At 40.5% G+C, this 26,269-nt stretch overlaps 1 protein-coding gene across 6 annotated transcripts in view; it reads right to left on the bottom strand.

Annotated features, from left to right (window-relative positions):
• Positions 1-26,269, bottom strand: part of LOC122557231 (Cl-/H+ antiporter 5b) — a 154,822-nt gene that overhangs the window by 10,781 nt on the left and 117,772 nt on the right. For all 6 annotated transcript variants that reach the window (XR_015758659.1, XM_043704687.2, XM_043704689.2 and 3 more), the window contains 6 exons: positions 24,705-24,827; positions 22,017-22,223; positions 17,549-17,629; positions 16,046-16,591; positions 9,161-9,347; positions 1,062-1,460 (listed from right to left, as the gene is read on the bottom strand). Coding sequence is in view for 5 of the 6 variants with exons in the window: in XM_043704687.2 (XP_043560622.1) it covers positions 1,062-1,460; positions 9,161-9,347; positions 16,046-16,591; positions 17,549-17,629; positions 22,017-22,223; positions 24,705-24,827 (1,543 nt within the window). In the remaining variant the exon portion in view is untranslated. The remainder of the gene's footprint in view (positions 1-1,061; positions 1,461-9,160; positions 9,348-16,045; positions 16,592-17,548; positions 17,630-22,016; positions 22,224-24,704; positions 24,828-26,269) is intronic.

The raw sequence follows: 26,269 nt of genomic DNA, 5'->3' as shown, positions 1-26,269 counted from the left end.
CAACGGATGAATGGATGTTGCATAACAATCACCAGCCAGGAGTGTTTCCTCCCAGTCGGAGGACACTTCAGCGGTCAGGGACATTCGACCTCGGACCTCCGGATGACTATCCTCCAAGGTGGACTTTGGTACAGGCAGCAGCGAAAAGTGGCCGAGCAGAGGTTGATAGCCAAGTTCGGTACCCATGGGGATAACCTCAACCGGGACCTTGGGTTCAACACACACACACACACACACACTCATACTCCCCCCACCAAACACACACCCACATACAAGTTAGTGGGATGAATTACATTTTAATTTGCTCAAAACCTGCATGAATCCATGTAAGGTTCTGTGAAACCCTTTTTTAGAAATAGAATCAGCCCGAATTCTGGGGCACAGACAGCCTCACACAGGCCACCTCACACCTTCAATGCATTATCTGAGTTGACATGACACCTATTGTTACAACTCACTTGAGAATGTATCTTTAAAAAAAAGTTCTGTGATTTATAGATGAAAAAACTAAAACCAATAAGACTTAACAAACAATCCAGGTCTTTTTAAATATATAATTTCAGTTGCATCACACTGTAAACTTTTGCTATAAATTCTGTGTCCTACGATCTTATACTCCACAACCACCTGAAGGAGCAGCACTCCAAAAGCTAGTGCTTCCAAATAAACTTATTGGACTATAATCTGGTGTTGTGTGATTTTAACATTGTATACCCAGTCCAACACCAGCACCTCCAAATCAAAATATTGTGATGGTGGTTACTACCTCACAAATACCTCATTAATACTTGATATTAATTAGACTTTAATGCAAACATTCAAATGAATGCTGTATATGTTGCACAAATAAATATAGAAAATGTGAATGTAACTGCTGTAGAAGATCATTCCCAATTCTTTACCAATTTATAACATTATTTTCTCTCGCTCTCTAAATACACAGACAATATCTCACGTCAGAGTGACAGGCAAGTTAACACAAAATCAGCAGCTTAACTTTAAATATTACACACTATTTTAGTAAGAATGTTCTATTATTTGATACAACTCAAAGCTCTCACCAATTGAAATTATTAGGTCTCTTCGGAGGACAAAACCTACAAGTCGCTGGGATTCTTTTGACACTATCACAGGGAATCCACTGTATGTTGTTTCATTAATGATTGTCTCCACATCTTCCACCTTCATCCCTTCCTGAGTGAGGCTGGTCAGAGGAGGGTCATTGCGTCGAGGTCTCATTACATCCATTGCTAATGTTCTGTGTGTAAATTCTTCCTTTGCTTCCAAGAATGGGTAGCCATTCAGTCGAATGTGTGCCTCATAAATGCCCTCACGTCCAATTGCATCAGATACCCATTTGCTAGTCATTACAGCAGCCATTAATGGTACAATATACTCCAATCCACCAGTTAGTTCAAACATTATAACCACTAATGACACAGTCATCCTGGTCACACCACCTGCAGGAACAGAATATTACAGATTTGACAGGATAATCAGCAGACCCTTTCTTCCACAGAGTAATCCTTTACAATCAATAGTACCAATTCTAAAAGGATTTAAAAGCTACAGAATAACGATGGATCAACTTGAAATACAGTTGTATGCAATCTGCTCACTGTTCAAATACAGAAACATAGACATTTGAAAAGAAATGTACTCACTGCCTTCAGCCATGTCATTATCTTTCAACACAAACCATCCAGCATAATTTTAAAAGAAGCCAAAATTTTGTTTGTAATGGAAACATTACCCATTACATAACATTCAGTGTCCAGTGTCTGTGAACATGAATAAGTTGATGGCTCATCTGATTTCATCTAGGTTTAAATGATACTCTCTCCAAGTCATTCTCACTTATAATCCTTGAGGTAAGAGGTTGGATTAGGCAAATTAGTGTAAGTAAAATTTAGGCACTATTGTCCAGTAAAAATAAATACTTCCAGTTTATCAAAGTATCTTGAAGCACTTCACAGATTGAATTACATTCCAGTTTTTAAAATTATTACGTGGGTAAATGTGAAGACATCCTCGTACATGAGATCTTCACAAACTGGTTCAGTTGACAGTGCTCTTCAGCTCAGAGTTAAAAAGTTATAAATTTAAAGTCCCACATGACAACTTAAGTGATTTAATAGATGGGGGTTCCAAAGTAGACTTAAGTTGTGAAAAATAGGATTCCTAAGAGCTGCCAGTTGAGTTGGATATTAACAAATCAAGGAACTTTTAAAGAAAGTGTTATTTTAGTTTCATCAAATATAAAATATACTGCAGCATTTTTACTTGAGGTCTCCTCTTAAAGGTACATAGAGGTAGAAGTAGCTTTGTTTATAGCAATAAGTTAGTATGCACACTGTATAGATGTAAGACTGTGGTTGGGGTGGCATAAATCGGACATGCAGTTTCAAGAAAATGATGAAAAGTCAGATACCAGAAAGATGGATGAATAGTCAAATGTAACATTTCCAAGTTTGCTGATGACACAAAATGAGGGAATGAGATTGGTGAGGAGGATACAAAGAGACTTCAGGGTGAGTTAGACAAGTTAAGTGACAGCAGGCAAATGCGTGGCATATACAGAAGAATAATATTGATAAATGAGAAGTTTTCCTACTTCGGGAGGAAGACCAGAATGGCCGAGTATTATTTAAATGGTTGGGAAATGTTGATGTACAACAGGAATTTGGTGTCCTTGTACATTAGTCTCTGAAACAAAACATACAGGTGAAGTAAGCAATTATGAAGGTAAATATATGTTGGCATTATTTGGAAAATGGCTTGAGTGTAGAAACACGGAAGTTTTATTTCCTTGGTGAGTCCACACCTAGATATCATGAGTTTTCATCTCCTTACCAAAGAAAATATATATTTTGTTGACAGAGGGACTGCAGTGAATGCTCACAAGACTGATTTCTGGGATGACAAGCTTGTCTTCTGAGGAGAGATTAGGTCAACTGGGACTGAACTCACTGGAGTTTAGAGGTGATCTCATTGAAATGTATGAAATACTGACAGGGCTGGACAGATTGAATGATGTTTCCCCTGGCAGGGGGCTCCAGAACAAGTAGTTACAGTCCCACTTTACACGGCAGGCCATTTTGGACTGAGTTGAGGAGAAATTTCTCCACTCAGAATGGTGAACCTATGGAATTCTTTATAACAGAAAGCTGTGGAAGCAAAGTCACTGAACATGTATATGAAAGAACCGGATTTTGAGAGGCTAAAAGTCAGAAATGGTTTTTGATACAGTATGTGGATAGGCAAACGAGGGAGGGGGTCACACTGGACCTGATACTGGGAAATTAACCTGGCCAGGCGATCAAAGTTTCAGTGGGGGAGCATTTTGGGAACAGTGATCATAATTCTGTAATTTTTCAGATACTTATGGATAGGCCAAGAGTGGACTTTGAATGAAGGTGTTAATTGGGGGAAGAATAAGGTAAGAATTGGAGAATGTGGATTGGGAGCAGCTGTTTGAAGGTAAATCATAACTGACATGCAAGTCTTTTAAAAACTAGTTGATTAGACTGTAGAACAGGCATGTTCCTGCAAACACAAAGGAAGGGAATGGCAGATTCGGGAACCTTGGATAACTGTGGGAATTATTAGCTTAGTCAAAAAAAGGAAACATACCTAAGGTCTAGGCAACTGAAAAACAGACAAAGTCCTTGAAGAATATAAAGTAGCAAGAAGCTCAAACTAGGAGTTGGGAGGGCTATGAAAAGTCCTTGGTCAGCAGGGTTAAGGAGAATCCGGAGACATTTTATACATATTTTGGGAGCAGGAGGGTAGCTAGGGAAAGAGTAAGCCCACTCAAGGATAAAGGAGGGAAATTACGTAATATATCTAAATGATCTGAAGGAAAATGTAAGTGGTCTGATCGGTAAGTTTGCAGTTGACACCAAGATTGGGCGAGTTGCAGATCGTGAGGAAGATTGCCAAAGGATACAGTGGGACATAGGTAGACTGCAGATATGGGCAGAGAAATGGCAGATGAAATTTAATCAACACAAATGCGAGGTGATGAATTTTGGAAAATCAAATTCAGGTGCAAATTATACAATAAAATAGCAGAACCCTTAAGAGCACTGACATCCAGAGGAATTCTGGGTGTACAGGTTCTCAGGTCCCTGAAAGTGGCAACACAGGTGAATATGGTGATCAAGAAGGCATACAGCATGCTTGCCTTCATCAGCTGAGGTACCAAGTATAAAAGTTGGCAAATTATTTTATAACTTTATAACACTTTAGATAGGCCACATTTGGAATATTGCGTCCACTACCAGATGGATATGGATGCTTTGGACAGAGTGCAAAAACGGTTTGCCAGGAGGTTGTCTGGTCTGGAGGGTTTTAGTTATGAGAAGAGGTTGGATAAACTCAGACTGTCTTCACTGGTAAGAGAGAGGCTGAGGGACAACCTGATGGAGGTTAAAAAATTATGAGAGACAAAGATAGAGTGGATTGTCAGAGGCTTTTTCCCCCCCAGAATGGAAAGGTCAACTACAAGAGGGCACAGGTTCAAAGTGAGAGGGGGAAAGTTTAGGGAAGAAATGAAGGAAAATGTTTCATACAGAGGGTAGTGGATGCCTGGAATGCACTGCCAGTCGAGATGATGGAAGCAGGCATGTCAGCAACATTTGGGAGAAAGTGAGAACTGCAGATGCTGGAGATCAGAGTCGAAGAGTGTGGTGCTGGAAAAGCACAGCTGGTCAGGCAGCATCCGAGGAGCAGGAGAATTAGCAACATTTAAGGCTTATCTTGACAGACACAGTCTAAATAAGAACTAGGAATCAGTGCAGGCTTGGTAACTGAATAGCCTGTTACTGCGCTGTACTGTATTGCGTAAGTATGGCATTGAAATAGAAAATCAACCATGATCACACTGAATGAGAGTGGGATCGATGGGCTTAATAGCCCCATTCAGATTTTCTGTTACAATGTTGCTGTATCTGAGATTTTCACCGAGTTGGGATCACTAATGCTTCTCTCTTTCATGGTTCATACAATGCTTTCAAAATTGTTTCTTAAAGCAACAGGTTTTGAAACTGATTAGACAATATTATACTGGATTTGGTGTGGTATGAAATGACTCCACAGAGGCCAGTATCCCATCACCAAGTCACCCTGTATTTACAGATGATATGTCCAGCTCCCTCAGAGCATCAGGATGTCTTACTCTACTGTTTATATCTGTCAGCCAGGGCCCCCTGATATGACCAGACTGACAGTGAAAATCAGGGCATTCATATTCTATGAGGACCACCTGGTTGATCTTGTTACAATTACTATCTCCCTCCCCATTTGAATCTGAGGATGTAGACTGGTCCTTCTCCTGGGGCATTTTAGCACTGGGTCAGATTCCTCTGTCTCAGACATAGGCAGCATTTAATACACAGTAGTTTGCCTCTTGCGAGCATCTCTGAAGAAATTCACTCTCTTTTACAGTCAAAACAGCCACATCCACTGTGACTATCTCAGATTCCAAGATCTTTTCCATGCTCGACGGAGAACCCACAGGTTTCCCCAATCTTTCTGACTTTTCCAAGGAACTGCATTCATTTTGCTCTCACCCCACTTGCAAGTTCAGGACCTTCACACCTACCTGAATTTTATATGTCACTGAACCTGACCTGACTTCAACCATACCAATTACACAAATAGGTTCATTCCTGTGGTTCCTACACCAAACTTTATCCCCTGAAGTAACCTGTTTCTCTTCCTTGGCAGAGTCTTGTGTCTGGCATATCCCTGATGCCATTTCGCCCTCCCCTAAGGTCTGGGAAGATCAAATTTAAACTGGTGCAGAATCCTGCCACCCCTTAGCAACTCTGCTGGAGCTATCCCTATAGCTGGTCCTATAATCAAATAGGAACTGGGACAGTTTGGTATCTAGTGAAAGATCTGTTTCTTTAAGCCTGCCTTCAAAGTTTGGAATGCTGTTTCAGCCAGATGTTGGACGGATGGATAGTATGGAGCTGTCCTTGAACATCAAATACTATTCGACGTTAGGAAATACTCAAATTTCCTGTTGATAAATGATGGCCCGTGACCCATGACCAACACTTCCGGAAGACTGTTTACTGCAGAAGATGTGTGCAGTGTTTGACGAATGAATTCCATGCATGTCTAGCCATTTGAGTGGGCCTCCACAATGACTAAGTACATTGAGCCCATGAAAGGACCGGCATAGTTGACATGTCTTGGGCTTAACCAGCCATTCCCATGAATTGGCGGAGTGGGAGCTGCTGGCAGTAAACTTTGTCCCAGTTGGCACTCTGGCACTGCCCCAAAGCGTGGCTATATCTGGATCCAAGCCTGGTCAGCAGATATAACTTCTTGTCAATATCTTTATTATGGACACCTCTGGTTAACCTTGGTGTTCAGCCAGTATCTGGCAGCGACTTTTGCTGAGGATAATTACACTTGCTCCCCATAATAATGTGCCATTCTCTCTGGTGATCTGGTCTCTGAGTCAAAAAAGATTTTGATTCTGGTTGTGAAGGCCCTTTGATTTTTTTACCATCCCTACCAGCTGTTTCATTTTGCCAGCATCGGATCTTTCAGTGTTCAAAAAATCTGATATTGTCAGCTGTAACTGGAAGTTTTCCAGAAAATTAAAAACCTTTACGGGTTCTTCTTGTGGCAGTACCACCCAGTGGTGCATGTATCCACATTTGCTACTTGGCTTCCCAGATAGTGTTCCAACTTGTAATTACACGCACGTAGTAATAGTCACGGGCAGCACTGCCATGTCCTCCCTAAGTAGACCTGACAGTGATTTGTGATCATTATTATTATAAATTTACACCCATAAAGGAGTTGGCGGAACTTCCTGACTCCCAATATGATTGTGAAACCCTCCTCCTCTATCTGGGCGTACTTCAACTTTGCATGAGCCAAAGTCCTGGATGCCAATGCCATACAGGGAGGCATCACAAGTTAATACCAGATCTCACTTGGGATCATAGTGTGTGCCAACACCTGAGAGGATTATAGCTGTTTATTCACTTTCCTGAAAGCAATGACTTGGCTATACGACCATTTCCAAGGCTCAGCCAGGATGGAGGCCAGCCTATTTAATAACTTCCTGTATTAATTCACCAGCCCAAGGAAAGACCCATGCTCCTGAGCAGACATGGGAGCTGGGGCACTTTTGATCAGCCTCACTTTATCTTCCAATGATGTAACCTGGTCTCGGTGACAACCCTGGTAATTATAGACCAGTGAGCCTTACTTCAGTTGTTGGTAAAGTGTTGGAAAAGGTTATAAGAGATAGGATTTATAATCACCTAGAAAAGAATAATTTGATTAGGGACAGTCAGCACGGTTTTGTGAAGGGTAGGTTGTACCTCACAAACCTTATTGAGTTCTTTGAGAAGGTGACCAAACAGGTAGTTGAGAGTAAACCGGTTGATGTGGTGTATATGGATTTCAGCCAGGCGTTCAATAAGGTTCCCCTCAGTAGGCTATTGTACAAAATGCGGAAGAATGGGATTGTGGGAAATATAGCAGTTTGGATCAGTAATTGGCTTGCTGAAAGAAGACAGAGGGTGGTGGTTGATGGGAAATATTCATCCTCGAGTCCAGTTACTAGTGGTGTACCGCAAGGGTCGGTGTTGGGTCCACTGCTGTTCGTCATTTTTATAAATGACCTGGATGAGGGCGTAGAAGGGTGGGTTAGTAAATGTGCAGATGACACGAAGTTTGGTGGAGTTGTGGATAGTGATGTAGGATGTTGTAGATTACAGAGAGACATAGATAAGCTGCAGAGCTGGACTGAGAGGTGGCAAATGGAGTTTAATGTGGACAAGTGTGAGGTGATTCATTTTGGTCGGAGTAACCGGAATGCAAAGTACTGGGCTAATGTAAGATTCTTGGTAGTGTAGATGAGCAGAGAGATCTCAGTGTCCAAGTACACAGATCCTTGAAAGTTGCCACCCAGGTTGACAGCATTGTTAAGAAGGCACACAGTGTTTTAGCTTTTATTAATAGAGGAATCGAGTTCCGGAACCATGAGGTTATGCTACAGCTGTACAAAACTCTGGTGCGGCCGCACTTGGAGTATTGTGTACAGTTCTGGTCACCGCATTATAAGGAGGATGTGGAAGCTTTGGAAAGGGTGCAGAGGAGATTTACTAGGATGTTGCCTGGTATGGAGGGAAGGTCTTATGAGGAAAGGCTGAGGCTATTTTCGCTGGAGAGAAGAAGGTTGAGAGGTGACTTAATAGAGACATATAAGATAATCAGAGGGTTAGATAGGGTGGACAGGGAGAGTCTTTATCCAAGTATGGTGACGGCGAGCACGAGGGGGCATAGCTTTAAATTGAGGGGGAATAGATATAGGACAGATGTCAGAGGTAGTTTCTTTACTCAGAGAGTAGTAAGGGTACAGAATGCTTTGCCCGCAACGGTAGTAGATTTGCCAATTTTAAGTCATCATTGGACAAGCAAATGGACGTACATGGAATCGTTAGATGGGCTTCAGATTGGTATGACAGGACGGCGCACCATCGAGGGCCGAAGGGCCTGTACTGTGCTGTAATGTTCTATGCTCTAAGGTCATCAGTAATCTAGGATTGAGTGTGTCCACGAGGGTATGCACCTATCACAGCAGCAGAAAACTGCCTGACTGTGGTATTTAGTTTATAGGGGATGCAAAGCCAAATAGATGCATTTTAATAGCAACACTGAAAAAAGAAAAATAGGAATGGTTTATTGAAATTATTTCAGATTGTGAACATGGCACTCTCTCAGTGTTCTCAACAACATTGTTGAAGTAGAATACAATTTTGAGTTTTGTCATAACCACCTGATGAAGGAGCAGCGCTCCGAAAGCTAATGCTTCCAGATAAACCTGTTGGACTATAACCTGGTTGTGTGAGATTTTTGAGATAGATTATTTCATAATTAATTTGATGGCTTTCATGACTGTACACAATTACCAAACCAAATTGTTGAAAATATAGCATAGTAATATTTAGACAATATGATAAGGCACAAAAACTTATTTTGACTTCCCTCCAGGTAAAGCAAAATAAAGTTTTTACCCAGAATGTGCGACATATTATTCGACACAAAACTAATTGGGCAGTGGCAGACCAAGTATTAATTTTTAATGATTTAAAAAAACATTAATATTTGAAATTAATTTTCTTACCTAGGCATGCAGCAGCACCGACCATGGCATATAACCCTGGAGTGATGCAGTCAGCTCCAGGGCTACACCATCCTTTAAAGATGATCCAGTCATGGTGATAGTAAGCTAGCTGTTCCATTCCTATTCCTAGAAGTCTTCCAGCTATTGCACCCACAGCCATGCTTGGTATGAAGAGTCCCGAGGGAACCTACATAAATATTCAAGAACAATAGTCATATCATAGAGGTTCAACATAACTATAATAGCTTTGAACCTTATTAAATATATTCACTTTCATTACAATCTTACAGCACATGTTTAATTGGAGCCAGCAAATCCTCAAACAACACTTCGACAAAAATGAAGCACCAAAAGTACCAATCAATCCTATAATGGTAGTCACAGCCGTTTTGCGAACTAAGCTCATTACACTGATCACACCATATTATGCTGATCTTTTGTAACACATCGTACAGTCCTGTTCCAGCATTTATTATCGTTTCAGCAGTATATATTTGCTTTAAAAACCCTGAAAGGAACAATTGCAATGTTATATATTTTTTATTTTATATTAAACCACTTGGTTTTTCTGTTCAGTCAGAAATTTACCCTCTTATTTTGTTACATGTTCCAGTTGGATCCATAATTATGATGCTTTACAGCAATTTTTTATTTACTCATGTTTTAACTTAAGATTTCCATTACGTTATTCCAATTTCCATTTGAAGGTTCAATAAAATAAATATCTGAACCTACCTCTATTTGTTTGCTTCATCCATTTCAAAGTTTTCTATCTCCAAAAGAACAAACGTAATTTCTATGATTATTAGCATTTAGGTTTTGTTCATTTGAATTATTTCTGTTGCACCTAACTACTTCTAAGTACTATAATGGGGAAGCAGTGGTAACATCATTGGACGAGTGATCCAGCATCCCAGGCTAATGTTCTTGGGACATTAGCCTGAAGCCCACCATGACTGATGGTGAAATTTGAACTCAATAATATCTGAATTAAAATCTAATCTAACGGTGACCATATTAACCACTGCTGGTTGTTGTAAACACGTCTGGTTTACTAGAGACATTTTCGGACATAAAATCTGTCATCTTATATGTGGATCCAAATTCACAACAATGTGGTTGACTCCTATTGCGTTTTGAAATAGTCTAGCAAGCTACTCAGTTGAATGGCATTTAGGGATGGTAAATAATGCTGGTCCAGCCAGTGACACTCACATTTGATAAACGAATAAGGACATACCTAAATGTGATTGGAACAAGATCCTGAAACTCTGGAACAAACAGAATTCCTCTTTGATAATATGAGACTTAAACTTCAAACAAAATTAACCACATCCATCCTGGGCTTCTGGTGATCTATGGGGAAGATCTGAAGGCTGGACAGAAGAGCACTGACGTGACCAGAAATTCTGAAGAAAAAGAGGTGGGTGTTGAATACCAACCTAACAATTGACCAGACAAGAGGGTCCATAAACTTGGTTAGAATATTCCAAACTTCCCTGGTTGTAGGAAAGGAAATGCTTATATAATGTCCTCATTCAAAAAGAGAGAGATGCAGTAAGTCAGGAACTGTAGATTACTTAGTTTGACATTTGTTATTGGTAAATTGTTCGAATCAATTATTAAAAATATTTGGAAAATTTGGAAAGGAAAAATGCAATCCATAAGAAGAGTAAATTGTGTTTGACTAGAGCTCTTCAAAGATGCAGCAAGCAAGGTAGATAATTGGTATCCTGTAGATATGATTTACCTGGGCTTCTCGAAAAAAATGGGAAAGGTGCTGTACAAAGGTAATACATAAGGTAAGACCACAAGGTGTTAGGGGTAATTTATTAGCTTTGACAAAGGGTTTTCTGCTTGGCAAGATGTAACTAGTAGGGTGCAAAAGGATTGGGTCCTTGGGTATCACTATTTACTACCTATTTTAATAACTTGAATGGGACAGAAATTATGATCAACTAAATAGAGTGAACTCCAGAGTGCTTCAATGCAGAGGCATCTGGGTGTCCTCATGCACTAATCGCAAAAACTATGATGGAGGTGCTGGTGTTGGACTGGAATGGACAAAGTTAAAAATCACGTAACACCAAGCTATAATCCAACAGGCTTATTTGGACAAGCTTTCAGAGCACTACTCCTTAATCAGGCAGCGAGAGGGTCAGGATCATAGGACACAGAATTTATAGGGAAAGATCAAAGTGCCATACAACTCAGTCAGAGATGTACAGCATGTAAACAGACCTTTTGGTCCAACTCATCCATGCAGACCAGATATCTTAACCTAAACTAGCCCTATTTGGCCCATATCCCTTTAAACCCTTCCTATTCATATACCCATTCAGATGCCTCTTAAATGTTGTAATTGTACCAGCTGCCAACACTTCCTCTGGCAGCTCATTCCATACACGAACCACCCTGTGTGTGAAAAAGTTGTCCCTTACGTCCCTTTTAAAGCATTCCCCACTCATTCTAAGCCTATGCCCTCTAGTTTTGGACTCCCCCCACCCCAGGGAAAATACTTGTCTATTTATCATACTATCCATGCCCCTCATAATTTTGTAAACCTCGATAAGATCATCCCTCAGCTTCTGACGTTGCAGGGAAAAAAGCCAGTGTCTATTCAGCCTCTCCCTATAGCTCAAATCCTCCAACCCATGTAACATCCTTGTAAATCTTTTCTGAACCCTTTCAAGTTTCACAACATCTTTCCGATAGGAAGGAGACCAGAATTGCATGCAATATTCCAAAAGTGGCCTAACCAATGTCCTATACAGCCGCAACATGACCTCCCAACTCCTGTACTCAATGCTCTGACCAATAAAGAAAAGCATAACAAACGCCTTCTTCACTATCCTGTCTACCTGTAACTCCACTTTCAAGGAACTAAGAACTTGCACTCCAAGTCTCTGTTCAGCAACACTCCCTAGGACCTTACCATTAAGTGTATCAGTCCTACTCTGATTTGCTTTTACAAAATGCAGCACCTCACATTTATCTAAATTCAACTCCGTCTGCTACTCTTCAGGCCATTGGCCCATCTGATCAAGATCCCGCTGTACTCTGAGATAATCTTCGTCGCTGTCCACTATACCTCCAATTTTGGCATAATCGGCAACTTATTAACTATACCTCCAATGTTCATATCCAAATTATTTATATAAATGATGAAAAGTAGTGGACCCAGCACCGATCCTTGTGGCACACCACTGGTCACAGGCCTCCAATGTGAAAAACAACCCTCTACCACCACCCTCTGTCTTCTACCTTCAAGCCAGTACTGCATCCAGATGGCTAGTTCTCCCTTGCATTCCACGAGATCTAACCTTGCTAACCGGTCTCCCATGCAGAACCTTATCGAGTGCCTTACTGAAGTCCATATAGATCACATCTACTACTCTGCCCTCAATCCTCTTTGTTATGTCTTCAAAAAAACTCAATCTAGTTTGTAAGAAATGATTTCCCACACCCAAAACCATGGTGACTATCCTTGATCAGTCCTTGCCTTCCCAAATATATGTAAATCCTGTCCCTCAGGATTCCTTCCAACAACTTGTGGGTGGCACAGTGGTTAGCACTGCTGCCTCACAGCACCAGAGACCTGGGTTCAGTTCCCACCTCAGGCAACTGACTGTGTGGAGTTTGCACATTCTCCCAGTATCTGCGTGGGTTTCCTCCGGGTGCTCTGGTTTCCTCCCACAGTCCAAAAATGTGCAGGTTAGGTGAATTGGCCAAGCTAAATTGCCCATAGTGTTAGGTGAAAATGTAAACGTAGGAGAATGGGGTTTGGGTGGGTTGTGCTTCGGTGGGTCAGTGTGGACTTGTTGGGCCGAAGGGCCTGTTTCCACACTGTATCTAATCTAATCTAAAACTTGCCTTGCACTGACATCAGGCTCACTGGTCAATAGTTCCCTGGCTGTTCCTGACCATCTTTCTTAAATAGTGGCACCACGTTAGCCAACCTCCAGTCTTCTGGCACCTCACCTGTGACTATCAATGATATGGATATCTCAGCAAGGGGCCCTGCAATCACTTCCCTCGCTTCCGACAAAGTTCTAGGTCCACCTGATCAGGTCCTGAGGATTTATCCACCTTTATGAATTTCAAAACATGCAGCACCTTCTCTTCTGTAATATGCACATTTTTCCAAGATGTCACCATCTATTTCTCCACATTTTCTATCTTCCATGTCCTTCTCCACAGTAAACACTGTTGCAAAATACTTATTTAGTATCTCTCCCGTCTCCTGTAGCTCAAACATAGGCTGCCTAGCTGATCTTTGAGGGCTCCTATTCTCTTCCTAGTTGTCCTTAATGTATTTACAAAATCTCCTTAAACCTATTTGCCAAAACTATCTCATCTCCCCTTTTTGCCCTCCTGATTTCCCTCTTCAGTATACTCCTACTGTTTTATACTCTAAGGATTCACTCGATCTCTCCTGTCTGTACCTGACATATGCTTCCTTCCTTTTCTTAACCAAAACCTCAATTTCTTTAATCATCCAGCATTCCCTACATCTACCAGCATTTCCTTTCACCTTAACAGGAATAGACTGTCTCTGGATTCTTGTTATCTCATTTTTGAAGGTTTCCTATTTTCCAGTCATCCCTTTATCTGTGAACATCTGCCCTCAATCAGCTTTTGAAAGCTCTTGCCTAATCCGGTCAGAATTAGCCTTCATTCAATTTAGAACTTCAACTTTTAGATCTGGTTTATCCCTTTCCATCACTATTTTAAAACTAATAGAATTATGGTTGCTAGCCCCAAAGTGCTCCAACACTGACACCTCAGTCACCTGCCCTGCCTTATTTCCCAAGCGTAGGTCAAGGTTTGCACCTTCTCTAGTGGGTACATCCATATACTGAATCATAAAACTGATGCAATGTATTGAGTGCATCAGATGTATAACACTTTAATCTTTTATTATAAATTCTGTGTCTTATGATCCTGCCCCACTACTTGCCTGAAGGAGGAGCTAGTACTTCCAAATAAACCTGTTGGACTATAACCTGGTGTTGTCTGATTTTTAACTTCGCAAAAAACCAGTATGCAAGTACAGCAGATAATGGAATTCTGCAATTTATTGCTAAAGGAATAGATGATAAAAGTACGGAAGTGACATTGTACCTGTACAGAGCATTCGTGAGTCTGTACCTGGAGAATTGCATACAGTTTTGGTTCACTCACATGAGGAACGCAGTTGCGTTCGAGGCAGCTCACAGGAAGTTCAGGAGATGAAGAAAGGTTAAGCATCTTAGGCCTATACACTCTGGAGTTTAAGATTGAGAGGAGACATAATTGAGATACACAAGATGCTAAAGGAGATTGACAAAGTAGATACAAAGAAGACGTTGCCTTGTGTAGGGCAATCTAGAATGAGATGTCATAAGTTTTAGGATAAAGGGTAACAGGTTTAAAAAGAGATGAAGAGAAATTACTTTTCTGAGGGCTGTGAAACTGAAATTCACTACTCCAGAGTGTGATGGGTGCTGGGACATTGAGTAGATGGACAGGTTTTTAATTGACTAATGAGTTGAAGGGTTATGGAAAGTGGGCAGGAATGTGGAGTTGAAGCCAAGATGAGATCAGTCATGATCATATTAAATGGTGGAGCAGGCTAGAGAGGCTGAATTGCCTCATGCTGCTCTTACTTCTTACATTCTAAGATGTGGAACCAGCTAATAGGTCTATATGTTATTGGTTCACAGAAAGATCCAACAAACAACAAGTTAAAAGACTAAATAATTCAGAATATTGAGTACAGGATTGGGAGGTCATATTGTGGTTGTACAGGGTATAGGTTAGACCACTGTTGGAATATTGCATGCAATTCTGGTTTCTTTCCTATCGGAAAGACGTTGGGAAACTTGAAAGGGTTCTGAAAAGATTTACAAGGATGTTGCCAGTGTTGGAGAATTTGAGCTATAGGGAGAGGCTGAACAGGCTGGGGCTGTTTTCCTTGGAGTGTCGGAGGCTGAGGGGTGATCGTATAGAGGTTTACAAAATTATGTGGGGCATTATGATAGGATAAATAGACAAAGTCTTTTCCCTGGGGTGGGCATAGGATTAGGGTGAGAGGGGAAAGGTGTAAAAGAGACCTAAGGGGCAACCTTTTCACGCAGAAGGTGGTACGTGTATGGAATGAGCTGCCAGAGGAAGTGGTGGAGGCTGGTACAATTACAACATTTAAGAGGCATTTGAATGGGTATATGAATAGGAAGGGCTTGGGGGGATATGGGCCGGGTGCTGACAGGTGGGACTGGATTGGGTTGGGATATCTGGTCGGCATGGACGGGTTGGACCGAAAGGTCTATTTCCATGCTGTACATCTCTATGACTCTATAACTTAAACTGGATGAGCGATAAGTACTGAATCTGACACCATTAAAACTATTGCTCTATTCTTCAAATAATAGCACGTGATCTTGGACACTTATCTGAAGAGCCTGATTGGTGTTGGTTTATTACTTAACCAGACGACCATAATTTTTGACAGTGCAGCGCATCCCCAGTATTGGGATGGCTGAGCTCAGCTGTAGTAATGATGAAGATCATACATTTATTTTCCTACTAATTGGCGTGTGGACAAGGGGCAAACAAGCACCAGAGTTGCTACTTCTGATTAGTATCTTTAATAGGAATGCATTGGTGTGGATGTCAACTGACAACAGATTTGACTTTTGCGATAATGCCTCCAGCAACTAAATATCTGACAACATTCTCAGAAGCACTGCTACACTATAAACATTATTAATGTCACTTTTTACTTGTTCTGCTGTGTATCATTTTTCAAATTTAAAATGCAATTAGTAAATCCATTCATACATCGTTACCCCAGTATCTTTCAAGAATGTAAACATGTATTTGTCCTCAGGAATTTGTCCTTACCTTCATACCAAATGTGAATATTGTGATGAAAACTTTAAACACCAGCGCTAGAGCCAGCTGCCAAACTGCCATGTAGACACCTTTACCTGCTGCACGATCTGGCAAGTCATCAACGGCTTTGGTGCTATTGACATCGTTAATGTAATCGCAGAGTTGTGATGAATCCAAAAGTCCACAGTCATTGAACAACTCTGAAATGAGCCCACTGGTACTCATCTTAGTATAGTCATTAGGGAAAGCTAAAATACCAGTGATGGCAGTCACAACAAGGACCTCAAGAACTGGGTACTTCCCTAATTTGGTGGTCTTGCGTCTTCTGCACCAGGCAATGTTGGCACGAATAAAAAAAGCTCCCCATAATCCTCCAAAGATTCCCAAGAGGATGAAAGGGATTAATTCCAGCAAATGCCAGGGGCTGTGGAATTCTACATAGAACAGCACAAGGCGACTATTCCCAAATGGATTAATAGACCGGAGTGTGAAGGCTGCAACCAATGCAGCAAAAAATGATCTCCATAAAGTCTTCAGAGGGAAGTAATAGCTGACCTGGAGGGGAAACAGAAGTGTAATCAAAGATATAGCTATCTAGCCTTTTGGAACAATTACACAACCAGTGTCAATCTTTGCAGTACCCCTTTTTAATATTTGGCAATTATTTAACTAATTCAACAATGTGCTCCAAAAAGAAAGGTTTTGCATCTTCTGACTGCACTTATGTTAGCTTACATATACAACAAGGTTATCTCTGATGTTAAGTAAATATAATTTGCGGTGCTATAGGTTGGAACCATTTATCCATTTTTGAGGATGATCACTGTTAAAATTTCCAAAGAGAAAAATTAACTCTGGACTGATTGGTCGGGAGAGCACAGAATATCCACTTTAATACAACCATACAATCTAAATTCGGCTAACAGTTAAGTTTCAAAGACAGGTGCCTATATTTCCACAAGACCTGATGATATAGTGGTCAATGTATTTGAATATTGACTCCTTTAGTTTTTAATCTGTCACTGTGTAGGAACACTTCTGCAGCCATACATAAATATTAAAAGATGAATGCTAAAACCAAAGGAATGTAGTCACTAACTGTTTTGGAAAAACTGATAATTAATTCAATGTGCATTATCTTTGACAGACTGCATTCAATACTTAATAAATAAAACAATATATCTTAACATAAGCATCAAAAGGTGCCCAAAATAAATTCCTTCCAATAAATTATCTGGTAAAAAGAAAAATAGAAATCAATTGACTAGATTAAACCCAGAAAACAGCTTCAGAAAACAAGTGCCAGAATGATTCCAGCTTGGCTGGGTAAACAACATACACAGGAGTCCAAGTTCTATCCAATACGCCCAGCAATTCTCAGGGCAATGTTCAGTGATAACCTTGGTGAATTTCTCCTATCATCTCAGCAGTATAAACCTGTACTGTTGCCTGATTATTAAAAGTTCTTGTTGTCCAATTTTGTTAAAAATTAAGTATGACAAAATCTCCTACCTCTTCAAGGCTAAACAAAACTCCCCCGATGGGGGCACCAAAAGCAACAGAGACGCCTGCTGCTGAAGCTGCTGACAGTACCTGAAAAACAAAGTCAATGAAGGTGAGATTATGCAGAGTTTGGCAAACAAAGACGGCACACTTACATTGTGCATGTGTAGTGGAATTCAAACATAGCTAATGGAAGCTTATGTGCTGTTTTGAGGTCAAAGATCTGAGGTACTACTGGAACTATGTAATTATCATTCAGGGAGATGAGAGAGCATCAACATACTGAAATTGGGGTAGAATTGAAAATTCAGATAAAAATGATCATTTATATTCTATGTCTGTATTCTTCAAGAATGGGTGGAAATCGCACACCACCTGTCTAAATGTGCATTGTTTCTTGGTTACATTTGGCTATAATGAAGGAAGGCCAAGTGCTAGTCTTAGTAAAGTATTTGTAAAGCTTTGCAATACAGTTCAGTTATTTGCAATGCAGACTTGAAATTTCCTTAATTTTTCTGGAGATAGTAATTGTATCTGCGTGTAAAATGAATTCATAAATCACATAGAAGACTCCACATCTGGCCACAATCTGATCTCATTTTCTATCATTGCTTCTCTCTTACCCTCAGAAATTGGGATTCTAAACCTACACAAATGTTTCATCAGTTTGTTCCCATGGAGTTTAATTATCATTCTTTCGACATGCTAATTTTTCCATTATGAACTAGATCAGAACTTATCCTCAATGCACAACTCCTTTGCAGTTAAATTTTTTTTAATCCTTATCTCCCTTGGCACACTTCTTTATAGCATATTCTGTGTTCTGAATACTTTTTAGCAAAGCTGTGTTCATTAAAATGAGTGGTAGCAGTAGTGGCAAATTGATTATGGCCACTTTTCTCAACAAGTAGCAGCATTGAGTATTCTTTGTCCAGCAAAAATAACTAAAATTTGTTTTATTCTGCATCTTCATTCCCACCTTTGTAGCATTACTTACAAATGAGCACACGTGTCAACCACACCCTAACTGCAGAGAGACATTATATTTCCCACAAATCATCCTTGTGGCCTGAATGAAAATATTCATTAGTGACTTTTGAGAAGATTTGTAGCTTTAGTTTTTAATCTGTCATTGTGTAGGAACACTTCTGCAGCCATATATAATATTGAAAGACGAATGCTAAAACCAAAGGAATATATTCACTAGCTATTTTGGAAAAACTGATAATTAATTCAATGTGCATTATCTTTGACAGACTGCATTCAATACTTAATAAATAAAACAATATATCGTAACATAAACATCAACATTGTGGATGTAGGTTTGCGCGCTGAGCTGTGAGGTTCGTTTTCAGATGTTTCATCACCATACTAGGTGACAGAGTGATAGAAATGTACAGCATGGAAACAGACCCTTCGGTCCAACCTGTCCACGCCGACCAGATATCCCAACCCAATCTAGTCCCGCCTGTCAGCACCCGGCCCATATCTCCCCAAACCTTTCCTATTCATATACCCATCCAAATGCCTCTTAAATGTTGCAATTGTACCAGCCTCCACCACATCCTCTGGCAGATCATTCCATACACGTACCACTCTGCGTGAAAAGGTTGCCCCTTAGATCTCTTTTATATCTTTCCCCTCTCACCTTAAACCTATGCCCTCTAGTTCTGGACTCTCCGATCCCAGGGAAAAGACTTTGTCTATTTATCCTCTCCATACCTCTCATAATTTTATAAACCTCTATAAGGTCACCCCTCAGCCTCCGACGCTCCAGGGAAAACAGCCCCAGCCAGTTCAGCCTCACCCTACAGCTCAAATCCTCCAACCCTGGCAACATCCTTGTAAATCTTTTCTGAACCCTTTCAAGTTTTACAACATCCTTCTGATAGGAAGGAGACCAGAATTGCACGCAATATTCCAACAGTGGCCTAACCAATGTCCTGCACAGCCGCAACATGACCTCCCAACTCCTGTACTCAATGCTCTGACCAATAAAGGAAAGCATACCAAACGCCTCCTTCGCTATCCTATCTACCTGCGACTCCACTTTCAAGGAGCTGTGAACCTGCACTCCAAGGTCTCTTTGTTCAGCAACACTCCCTGGGACCTTACCATAAGTCCTGCTAAGAGTTACTTTCCCAAAATGCAGCACCTCACATTTATCTGAATTAAACTCCATCTGCCACTTCTCAGCCCATTTGCCCATCTGGTCCAGATCCTGTTGTAATCTGAGGTACCCGCTTCGCTGTCCAATACACCTCCAATTTTGGTGTCATCTGCAAACTTACTAACTGCACCTCTTATGCAAGGTTTGTAGCTCAGGTTGAGGTTTAGGGTGTAGGTTTGCTCGCTGAGCTGTAGGTTTGATATCCAGACGTTTCATTTCCTGGCTAGGTAACATCATCCATGGCGACCTCTGAGTGAAGGGCTTCACTTGGAGATTGCCACTGATGACGTTACCTAGCCAGGTAATGAAACGTCTGGATATCAAACCTACAGCTCAGCGAGCAAACATACACCACCCCACCCCTCCCCGTATCTCTTATGCTCGTATCCAAATCATTTATGTAAATGACAAAAAGTAGAGGACCCAGCACCGATCCTTGTGGCACTCCACTGGTCACAGCCCTCCAGTCGGAAAAACAACCCTCCACCCCCACCTTCTGTTTTCTACCCTTGAGCCAGTTCTGTATCCAAATGGCTAGTTCTGAGACTTTCCCTCCTTCCTAAAACTGCCATCCATCACATACTGTTGCTGTTGCAAATTCCTCATCGCTTCTATCTGTCTCTCCAACCAATCCACTTGATCTGATAAGATTCGCATCCAACAGCATTTATGGCAGACATAATCCGCTGTAACTCAAACTCTCTTTAAACTCCCACATCTGACAAGAAGTACATATCACTGCAAAAGCCATTTTTACTCCTTCACAATCTACAGAAAATAACACCGTCTTATTTCTCTACAAAACACTGCACCAGGTTAAATTAAGAGCTATGGCTTATATTTTAAGTTTAATCAAGAGACTTATCTCCAAAAACACATAATCAAGAAAGAACCCACTGTACTCATTAATACAGCCTTTCTCTTGGACAGACTTAAAACAACAATTAACTTATCCGATTCTGTGTTGTGAACTTTGCCCAAACCGGTTCCTCCAAGATTAGTTGTGAAATTCACTGTTTGTTAATTTTCCCAGATGTACTCCGATGTCCAGTGACACATGAATTCAAAAACAGCAAAGGCAGTAACTGTTCAGGTTCTCTCTCTCTCTCTCTCTCTCCTGCACTGTCCTCACCATGTGCATCTTCAGTGAGCCTCCAGATGAAGGACTGGTGGTGTAGCCCGTTTTCTATTTATTTGTTTAGGTTTCCTTGGGTTGGTGATGTCATTTCCTATGGTGATGTCATTTCCTGTTCTTTGTTGGATCCAACCATAACTCTATCAACAAACACATTGACTTGGATCCCATTTACCATCAGCTGAGAAAAAGAACAAGAAATGTCATCACCACCAGAAATGATGTCACCACAGGAAAAGACATCACCAACCCAAGGAAACCCAAACACATAAATAGAAAGCAGGCTACACCACCAGAGCTTCATCCAGAGGCTCACTGAAAATGTTACCTAGTATAGTGATGAAACATCTGAAAATGAACCTTCCAGCTCAGTGAGCAAACCTACATCCTGAAAATACTCATACATTGCTCAATAGTTGATAGCTCTAAGTTGGAGCCAAATCCACATAGAACAGCCACATTGGTCAAATTAAATAGGATTCTTGATACCTAGTGTGTCAAAATATCCAGGGAAGTGACTGTTTTCCTGAATAGAATATATTTGCAGGTTTGCAACTTAAATTGGGAAATAAGACCTCCAACTTTACAGTAATAGTTACTCAAGTATTAGGTGTTATGGCTGCAATAATAGTCCACACCTTTTTTCATAACTTTTGATGAAAGTTACTAAATTTTACACAGGTGGTCTTCACTCTTTTCCAATATTTTGGATATCTTCCAATATTCAGGAAAAAACACAAATTTGCTGAGACACATGGATATAACATATAATTTGCCTTTCTTATCTCTAGAATTTACTTTTCTAATGCTTATCTGACTTTGCTTCAAGTTCATCCTCAAAAATTTACAGGTATTTCCAAATTCTATCCTAATGTGCAACACATCCCACTCAAGAATTACTCTGGCTTTTGTTGAATTAATTACTCCCAGTCACCCAATGTCCAACATGTAAAATTCTCACCTTAATATGCAATTTTTTTCAAAATTCTCATATTTCACTAAAAGCTCCACCAGTACTACAGTTCTCCTTGAATGTTATATTTTTAGGATCCAATGTTTAGCATTTTTTTTTTCATTTTTGCCAGATGATTAGCAGCTCTGTACTAATCTGTTTAGGATGAACACTGTATCATAGGTGCTATAATACTACTTACATGTCAATATCCACTTACCTCTCTCCTTTTAGCTTCATTTTTTCTATATTTTGTACACAAATGACAAACAAAATTGCCGCAGCAGCAGGCCACATGCACTAGAGGACCTTCCTTTCCCAGGCTGAGGCCTGAAGACACAGCCAAAACCAGGGTAACAGTCTTTATGATCAGAGTCCACTTTCCTAGATAGCCCCTAATGATAAAGCCACTTAATATTGTTTTAATCTGGAAGTAAATGACAGAACAGTTGTAAACATTATTAAGTTTTGAAAGTTCAAATATGTGTAAAGTTCTTAAAGAACACAAATTATCCACTGTAAACCTTATTAGCAGCCAATAAATTAAAGGCTCAGAATTTAACTTACTAAGGAGACAATGGAGTTGGCCTTGAGCCATCCAACCATCCAAAATGGGAAAGTAGCACTCCTAAATTGTGCACAATGACTTACAGCCATGCCCTCGATCTGGTTATCCCTATCCTCCTCAGGGCCTGCAAAGTAACTAAGTGTCCACCTTAACCAGGTTCTTATAATTTGAATATGCACATTGTTGTCTTATGACATATATAGGTCCCTAATTATGACTTCAGGGCAATACGCAGAGGGTCCGTGCTGACTCCACGCATTCACTGGCTGACAAGTCAAGCAGCAATCCATTATTACGTCAAGCCTTGAATGTTAGAGGCATTGTGCCAGGAATTGCTTTGTTCATTTTTGGTCTGCTGGCATCATATCACCTGGTGGGGCTGTATGGCAAGTTATTTTTACACATGTTCGTGGTCATACAGGGGATGCTACTGCATGTATTCATGTCAATGGTGTGCATTCTCAATGTATCAAGATAAGTTTAGTAGTGCAATGATAAAGAATCTTGCAGCCACAGCCTTTTTTGGGGTAATCATTAAGCAAATATTATGGTATTTTTGAACTTTCACAAAGCGTTTGACAAAGTCCTGCATAAGAGATTATTGTGCAAGATTAAAGTGCATGGGATGGGGGGAGGGGCGGAGTGCATTGAAATGGATAGAAAACTAGTTCGCAGAGAGGAAACAAAGCAGCGATTAATGGGTCCCTTTCAAATTGGCAGGCACTAACTACTGGGGTGCCATAGGGATCGGTGCTAAGACTCCAGTTATTCAGAATATATATTAATGATTTGGATGAGGGGACAAAATCTGACATCTCAAAGTTTGCAGATGATACCAAGTTGGGTGGGAGGTTGAACTGTTATGAGGATGCAGCAATGCTTCAGCATGATCTGGACAGGTTGGGTGAGTGCAAAAATCAATGGCAGATGCAGTATAATTTGGATAAATGTGTGGTTATTCACTTTGGAAGCAAAAACAAGACGGTAGATTACTACACGAATGGCTGTAAATTGGGAGAGGGGAGTATACAGTGGGATGTGGGTGTCCTTGTGCACCAGTCGCTGAAGGTAGATATGCAGGTGCAACAGGTGGTAAAGAAGGCAAATGGTATGTTGAGGTTTTGAGTACAGAAGCAGAAATGTGTTGTTGCAGTTATACAGGCCTTGGTGGGGTCACACTTAGACTACTCTGTGCAGTTCTGGTTTCCTTTTCGGAGGAAGGATGCTCTTGTTCTCAAGGGAATGCAGCAAAAGTTTACCAGGCTGATTCCGGGGATGGTAGCACTGACGTATGAGGAGAGGCTGGGTTTGTTTTCACTGGAGTTCAGGCAAGTGAGGGTGGATCTCAAAGAGACTTATAAAATTCTAACAAGACTACACAGGGTAGATGCAGGTGGTGCCCGATGGTGGGTGCATCTAGAACAAGGGGTCACAGTCTAAGGATTCGGGGTAGTCCATTTAGGATGGAGATGAGGAGACGTTCTTCACCCAAAGAGTGGTGGGCCTGAGGAATTCATTGCCACAGGAAGTTGTTCATGTCAAAACATTGAATGTATTCAAGGGATATAGCACTCGGCACAAATGGGACCAAAGTTTGTGGGGAGAAAGTAGGATTGGGCTACTGACTTGGACAATCAGCTTTGATTGTGATGAATGGTGGAGCAGGCTCGAACGGCTGAATGGCCTCCTCCTGCTCCTATCTTCTATGTAGATAATAATTTGGTAGCACAGAACTTGAACATTGTTGAAAAAGATACAGAGTGTTGAAGCTTTCTATATTACATTTAGCAGCACAATTCAGAAGAATACCAGTACAGAGGAAAACCAACATTTGAGAATGCATTGTTGATTGGTTGGCAAATGGATGCACTGTTAGAAGCACTGTGATAGAGAATGCAGCACTTAATGATGATTGTCTGTTAACTGTCAGGCTTTGTTTAGAATTCAAATCAGATTGATTAACACTTTATGGCCAGGGTATTGTCTTGAGAAATGACTGAAAGTCATCTATTATCTGCAGAAGGGTCACTGGACCCGAAGCATTAACTCTATTTTCTATCCACATATACTGCTAGGATTGCTGAGTTTTTCCAGTAATTTGTTTTTGTCTGACATATTTTGTTGAGTTGAAATAGGCACAGAATGTCAGTCAGGCTCACTGTGTGGCACACTTTCATGTACTAGAATTTGTATTTTAAGCTTTGTGATTACTATTTTTGAGACAATAGCATTAGGGGACAAAACAAAACTACAGAATCATTTTAAGTATGTCTATTAGTTGTAACATTGTGCTAGCTGTAGAAGAAATCTCAAATTCCCGAAACTAAACTTGAGGCTTACCTCTGGAATTCCAGATCCACAAGCATAAGGTGCAAATACGCGGACCAAAGCCACAGCCAGGAAAGCGAAAGCCATAGCCCAACTAATATATATGAAGTAATTCAATATATATGCACCAGCTCCCTGGAACATTCAACACAACATAAATATTATAATTCATATCTACGCATAATAGGACATTGACAGTAAAGAAAAATAATTTAAAATTTACATTAGAATTTCAGTTACTTAATGATGCGAAGGAGCCGGTGTTGGACTAGGGTCAACAAAGTTACAAATCACACAACACCAGGCTATAGTCCAATAGGTTTATTTGGACGCACTAGCTTTCAGAGAACTGCTCCTTCTTGTAGCAGGACCATAAGACACAGAATTTATAGCAAAAGATTACAGTGTCATGCAAGTAACATGATATATTTAACAAACCTCGATTGTTGATAAGTCCTTCATCTTTTGGAATGGGGTACAGGTTTCAGTTCATTAATATGTAAATCCCAGAACTACCTTTAAGTCACATTCTCAAGATAAGTTAAGATTTTATAAAAAAAGGTGACATCTCAGTTCAGGCAATGCATTAAAGGCGTGAGTTCAGAGTCTGACTGTATCCCAATCTTGACTCAGAATGGTTCTATTTCCAAAATGGAATTTACAAAATGTTATACGGATTGACTGTCTGCATTGCCTGCCTACCAGTTGTGTAATTTTTGAGCAAAATAGAACGTATCTGTAAACAGAATTCTACAAACACAAATTCACCCCATAGATTTATATGTGTGAGCATATGCCAGGGGGGTAGAGAGAGAGAGAGACATGTGAGTGAGTGTGTGCAAACTTGTAAAATGTGTGTGTATATATGAGTGTGATGGGGTCCGTGCTTGGGTGAAAGTGTGTGTGTGTGTGTGTGTGTGTGTGTGTAAGTGAGAGTGAGAGAGTGTGTGTGTGTGTGTGAGAGAGAGAGAGATAGATAGAGAGAGATCACGCCATGTGAGTGAGTGTGTGCAAGCTTGTAAAGTGTGTGTGTACACGTGTGTGTGAGAGAGAGAGAGAGAATAGTGTAGTTGGTCGCAGTTGCAGTCAGGGAAGACTTTAGCTGTCAGGGACATTCGGATCTTCGGGTGAGCATTCTCCAAGATGGACTTTGGGACAGGCAGCAACGCAGAATGGCCAATAGCCACGTTCAGTACCCACGAAGATGGCTTCAACTGGGACCTTGGATTCATGTCACAGTCCAGATGACCCCACTACACTATTTTCTCTCTCACTCTCTCTCTCTCTCCCCTGCACATGCACACACATATAAATCTAAGGGGTGAATTTGTACTGGCAGGATTATATTTACAGATACATTCTATTTTGCTCAAAAAATACAGAACCGGTAGGCAGGCAATGCAGACAGTCAATCCATACAATATTTTGTAAATTCCTTTTTGGAAATAGAACCACTTTGAGTCAAGATTGGGATACAGACAGACTCTGACCTCATATCTTTAATGCACTGCCACCTTTTTTTAATAAAACCTTAACTTGAGAGAAAGTGACTTAAAAGTATTTCTGGGATTTATATA

Source organism: Chiloscyllium plagiosum, unplaced genomic scaffold (genome assembly GCF_037043375.1).
Source record: "Chiloscyllium plagiosum isolate Xiang-an unplaced genomic scaffold, Cpla_swu_hap1 HiC_scaffold_11, whole genome shotgun sequence".
In the NCBI taxonomy this organism is placed as follows: Eukaryota; Metazoa; Chordata; class Chondrichthyes; order Orectolobiformes; family Hemiscylliidae; genus Chiloscyllium; species Chiloscyllium plagiosum.
Note: the sequence above shows the minus strand (reverse complement) of the source record. Positions and strands in the feature narration are given on the sequence as shown.